A 6,000-nucleotide genomic window follows, 5' to 3' on the forward strand; every position below is an offset into this window, starting at 1 on the left:
TCTTTATCTGTCTGACTGTTTCTCTCTTTGATAAACTTCTTGAGCATTGAGATTATAACTTTCATTTATATAAATCTAAGACCTACTATAGTAAGAACCAACACTTAGTAGACAGTGAGTATTTATTTAGTAAATGGTCAAGCATATTCATTTTAAAGACCTAAAGACCCCACCCCCATCCAATCCTTCCCTCCCTGCCACCGGGACCCCCCTTCTTACTCTCCACTAATTCTGGCTTTCTTCAGTGATTATATTTGGGAAACAACTGTGCAGATGTGACACAGGTGAAAGATGTTAAGAACATGTTATAATGATCTGGTAAACCAGTCTTTGGCAGTACGAAATAGCACTTAATTGATTGACTGAATTAGAGGATTTCGTTTAAGGCGTCCTGTCTTTATCTTTGTAAAGTGAATAGAAGATGAGTAATGGGGCCAGCCTGGTGGGGTAGTGGTTAAGTTCATGCACTCCACTTCAGCTGTCCAGGGTTCGCTGGTTCAGATCCCAGGGGCGTACCTAGCCCTAGCACTGCTCGTCAAGCCATGCTGTGGTGGCATCCCACGTAAAAGAGAGGAAGAGGGGCTGGCCAGGTTGCATAGTGGTTAAGTTCATGTGCTCCACTTCAGCAGCCTGGGGTTCATCAGTTCGGATCCTGGGCACGGACCAGTGCACTGCTTATCAAGCAATGCTGTGGCAGGCATCCCACATATAAAATAGAGGAGGATGGACACAGTGTTAGCTCAGGGCCGATCTTCCTCAAAAAATAAAAATAAAATAGAGGAAGATTGGCACAGATGTTAGCTCAGGGCCAGTCTTCCTCACAAAATACAAGATAAGTAGCAACAAAGAACCAAGTTGTTCTTTCATTTTGATGTTACTGGTATTGACATTTACTGTAAGTACTATCTTTTAAGGTGAGCATTATAATTTTCGCATTACTTAGGTATGTTTTAAGTCTTTAACCTCAATATCTTTTGACCTAGAAAAAAATATTTTTCTCTTATAGGAAACTGAATACAATATAAAAAGATTTTGAGCCTTAGTTGAAGCTGGGAAAAAGAACCTCTGGTTCAGAGATTTCTGTATACTGCTAATTCAGCCTTCTTCTGATGACTTTTTAAGAAACTTTTTTCTTTTAACAAAGTAATAAAATCTTAATTTTCATTACAATATTAATATACTTTTTTTTTCAGAGAGTAATGCCTTCTAGCTTCTTCCTGCTGTTGCGGTTTTTCTTGAGAATTGATGGGGTGCTTATCAGAATGAATGACACAAGACTTTACCATGAGGTATCTGTTCTCATTTATGACCATACTGATTGATGCTGGGCTGGGTCACGTTGTTTGCTTGTCAATCTGAGAATCTGAAATTAACTGATGCTTTATGTTATATAGTGATCCTTCTAGCCTTTAAGATTGGGTGTTGCACATTCACTGTTGACTGCACAGTTATTGAAACATTGTATGTTCTTTTCCAAAAGTTCTGGTAGCTGAAAATATTTTCTAAAAGACCCTTGGTGCAGGGGGCTGGTGAGGGGTCTGATGCATTGAAAAAAAAATCTCACATGTACTTAATCTGTGTTTAAGAAAACTGTCACTTGGGGCCGGTCCTGTGGCCAAGTGGTTGGGTTTACGCTCTCCGCTTCAGTGGCCCAGGGTTTCACTGGTTCGGATCCTGGGCGCGGACGAGGCACTGCTCATCAGGCCATGTTGAGGCGGTGTCCCACGTGCCACAACTAGAAGGACCCACAACAAAATATACAGCTATGTACTGGGAGCATTTGGGGAGAAAAAGCAGGAAAAAAAAAAGATTGTCAACCGTTGTTAGCTCAGGTGCCAATCTTTAAAAAAAATAAACAACTTTGTTTATAGTATGTAATGTAGTATATAATGTCCTGATATTAGAAATACCAATCACTTGGTTTCCTGAAATTTATATATATATACTTTAAGAGTATAATCTTGTGATTTTCCTTTTATTAAATAATATTTCACCAAAAAACAAATTATAATAAATTGCTTTCTAAAACCTAACTTTAAAAAGTCTTAAATGGGAAAGGTTGAAGTACCTAAAAAGTAATTTTAAGTAAGCAATTTGAAAAGAATTTTGTGGAAATGGGAGAGAACAAAATTTGTTCAGACTTTTTTTGGAGCATAAAAGTAGCCACCATTATGTAGGTAGATGATGACGTAGCTTAAGGAAAAGATGTAGTTCCAGACTTGAAGTAATATTAAAATCTCTTGCATACGTCATTACAAACATTATTTTCTTCAAAGTAAAACCTTTGCTTGTGTTTTTCTTACACAGCAATTATTAAATCTGTTTACGTATATGTCTCTGATATTACTGTGATTTATAGAGATTGGAATTAATCATTCAGAATTGTTGGTGAGAATTAGTTATCTCACTGTAGAATAAGATATTCTTGTCAGACTTCAAGCTGCTTTCACAATCTGTTCTAAAACGTAGGCAGTTCTGTTTAGTATGAAGGATTTTATAAGTCAATATAAATAAATTTATTGCAACCTTTTTTCTATTTTTAAACATAGGCTGACAAAAGTTACATGTTACGAGAATATACATCACGGGAGAGCAAGATTGCTAATTTAATGGTATGGTATTTAAATAGCAGTTTTTAGAAGTTGAATTTTAATGTTTCATTTTAAGTATGCTATCTCCCAGTATCCTACCCGTCCCCCCACATCTACATCCCTAAATCCATTCATTTACCTAACAGTGCTCGAGAGGCTAAATCCTGCTGGAGCATAACTTTTCTGAACCTATCTCAGATACAAGAACAGTTAGAGTAGTTCCTAGCCATCATCCAGTCTGATTTCAACATTTTATTCTGGAAAAACTGAGTCCCAGAGGCGTGACTTATCCAGGTCACACAGCTGGTTGGTGGTAGAGCTGCAACTGTCACCAGTTGAGTATATTCCACTTATCACCCTGTCACCCTATAATTTCTTTCTACCCAGACTCCTTTTTTCTTCCTAAAATTTAGCAATTCTGTACCATGACTTGTTTGTTTTGGCATAGTTTTCATTTATTTTTTGCTCCCCTGGGGTTTGTAAAGAGCTTCTGCAGGTCTGTGGGATTCTCTGATGGGTTGCTTAAAAAGTGATACCTTCTTACAAACTTGATATTCTTTTTTCACCACCTGCTTATTCCTGTCTGGGTATAAAGTATCTGTGTGTTAGAAAAGTTACTCAGTCTGTTGTTGACTACATGCTGGGCTCCTACTGAAGGCTAGTGCTTTCAAGGTACAAAAGCAACAGGAAAAGGGGATTAGATTAAACTGTATTAAATTCTTAGGACATTTATGGGAGCATTATAAATAACCATACTGAATGATTCAGTAACAAGAGATGGCTGTTATTATTAGGAACACTTAATGGTGCTCCTTCTATCTGTATATTACACCTCATTTTAAAATTGGCATGCTTTATGAATGCTGGAATCAGTGCAATGACTGAATGTGCTAATATGATTTATGTATTTCCTAGCATGTTTCACCTTCGCTCTTCACGGAACCTAATGAAATATCACAGTATTTACCGATAAAGGAAGCCGTTTGTGAGAAGCTAGTGTTTCCGGAAAGAATTCCAGAAAGGATTGATTCTAATCCTGCAGACTCACAAGACAGTACTCCTATGGAATAGAATGTGATACAACATACGTTCACCGTGCACTCTTGACTGGAGACCCTGGCTATTTGGAGGGGGGTATTTTGTTATGAGAATTAATTGCCTTGTCTCTGTGCAGTTTTTCTGTAGCCTTCGAGGAAAAAAATAAAAAGATTGTTGCAGGCAGGTTCCACTCAACTGCTGTTTGTACTGTCTGTCTTCAAAGTCATATTCCAGACTTAAGTTTTCTGAAGTTAAATTCAGATTTCTAGATTATCGCAAAGTGGGACCTCACCAGTCGTGACGTGTGTGTCTCATGAGCAGTGGGCACAGTCTGCATCTGTCATGACACACTGTCCTCTGCCGTGAGGAGGTTCATTTGAATCACTGAATTGCAACACTTGTGACTTCGTAGGATTCTTGATTGTGCATGTTGATGTACTGGCTTTTTACCTTGGACTTTTTGATGTTTACTCGTATTTCTGGAGAGTCATGACTTGCCTCTTAGGAAATTGATCTCATACTAATGATCTTTACCGGGAAATTAAAAAAAAATTACCCCCAAAATTTAACTTAGCTTTTGAAGTTTAAAGAAAGTTTCAGACATAGAACCAAATTACCTAGGTCTTTCTTTGGAGCACATAAGGTAGTATGTCCATGGACGCACGTGAACGTGGTTTGCCCCTGAGAGGTAGGATGTCAGAGCTGTCTTTCCTCCCTCTTTAGGTGCTTTTTCTCATGTGTGGTTCTACTTGTACTGGCATTTTTTACTTCCACCCTCCATGCAACCTCAGAGTGAATAAATCCATTGAATGTTGAATTTGGCATTGGTCCTAAAAAGTTTGAAGAGTTAATGTGGATTGTTTTAAGCAAATATTACATCCACCCATAAAGCAATCAGATTAACTTTCTGCTTAAAATATTTGAGAGGTAGCTGTGGTGGGAGAGAGCTTATTTTACAGTGGGAAAGCCAGTTTTTCCATTTTAAGATTAAGATACATGGTTTTAACATTTCAGGGGGTCCAGTAAAATGTAATTAATTAGTATAAGACCTAGGTAGTACAGAAAGTACACAAAAGTAAGTTTAAAATCCGTGTGGTTATTTTGATGATGACCCTTTAAACATTTTATATTCTTTTCTGCCTTTCTAAATAGTCTTCATAAAGTGAAAAGTAGTTATAAAGCACCAAGTAAGGAATTACTTGAAATGGATTTTTAAAAATAGTTTTTTACAGGCAGGGGGAAAAAATCATCCCTTTTTTTCTGGTTTGAAATAACTGTTGTACTTATTTCCACTTGATGCATAAATCGTTGAATAAGAATATTTAATTGAAAGTATTAGCAAAGATCTTCAGGTATTAACCTGAAGATAAATTTTAATGAAACAAGTACAATTGGATATTCATCATTGCTCAGACTCTGGTATATCGTTGTGTGGTGGTGTTTAGCTAATTTTATTAGCTAAATTTGGTCATAAATGGTTTTGGTATTTGCCTTCTGCTGTGTCACCTGCAGGGCCTAGGAAATCAGGATTTTGTTGGCTTTAAGGAAATACGTGGCGTGTTCACTGTATATTAAATATACTGTATTTAATGTTTTCTCTTAGGACAGAAAAGTGTATATATTGTCCTCAGCTTTCTGTTTTACTTTATTTGCCATTCAGATTTGAACAGAACAAACTCTTTGTTCATACAAATTATAAGAAATGAAAGACTTGTAAGAATATTCATTAGTTGAAGTTTCTGGGCAACATCATATATATTTTTAACTTGATTCCAATGTCTTAGTCCCTGAGTCAGTCTTCAATTACTTATTTTGAGAATCCATTGTTAAAAATTGTAGGGAATTAAAAGAATTGATGGCTAGGATGAATGTACTTCAGAAGACATTAGTTTATTCCTGTGGAGAATACCAAGAAAACCTGTACTTGCCCATTGCTAAATAAGACATCTACCAGTTTATATTTATTTGTCCTGAGTCTCTTTTTGTAAGAGGATAATAAACAATAAGGAATTACTGATCTATGTTTTGCTATTTCAGTTTTTCTTGAAGCTTAATTAAAGAATGGTTTGGTGTACCTTTCTCGTTTGTGCTTTGTGTTTTGAACTTGGTCGGTGTTGCAGCCTCGTTCTCCAGACAGATTATAAATGGAAATGGAAGAGAGAGTTCAGAGTATCATCTCCCAGTTTAGCTTTAGGCTCTGTTCTCCTCTCCCTCTGTCCTCCAGCACTTCTACGGATGTTTTAATTAGCCAGTGTTTTCCGTATGTTGGGTTAATGTTCTCTTTTTCTGAAAATATAAATACCTGTTGTATGTATCATTCCATTTAGTTTTGAGTACTATATGTCCAATACGGTGCTAGGTACAAGGGATT

General features: G+C 36.7%; 1 protein-coding gene across 1 annotated transcript in view; it reads left to right on the forward strand.

Moving 5' to 3' along the window:
* Positions 1-5,708, forward strand: part of TIPRL (TOR signaling pathway regulator) — a 28,476-nt gene extending 22,768 nt beyond the window's left edge. The window contains exons 5-7 of the mRNA XM_046682881.1: positions 1,194-1,289; positions 2,550-2,612; positions 3,507-5,708. Coding sequence (XP_046538837.1) covers positions 1,194-1,289; positions 2,550-2,612; positions 3,507-3,662 — 315 coding nt within the window. The 3' untranslated portion in view covers positions 3,663-5,708. The remainder of the gene's footprint in view (positions 1-1,193; positions 1,290-2,549; positions 2,613-3,506) is intronic.
* Positions 5,709-6,000: the final 292 nt, after the last annotated feature.

Source organism: Equus quagga, chromosome 13 (assembly GCF_021613505.1).
Source record: "Equus quagga isolate Etosha38 chromosome 13, UCLA_HA_Equagga_1.0, whole genome shotgun sequence".
Classification (NCBI taxonomy): domain Eukaryota; kingdom Metazoa; phylum Chordata; class Mammalia; order Perissodactyla; family Equidae; genus Equus; species Equus quagga.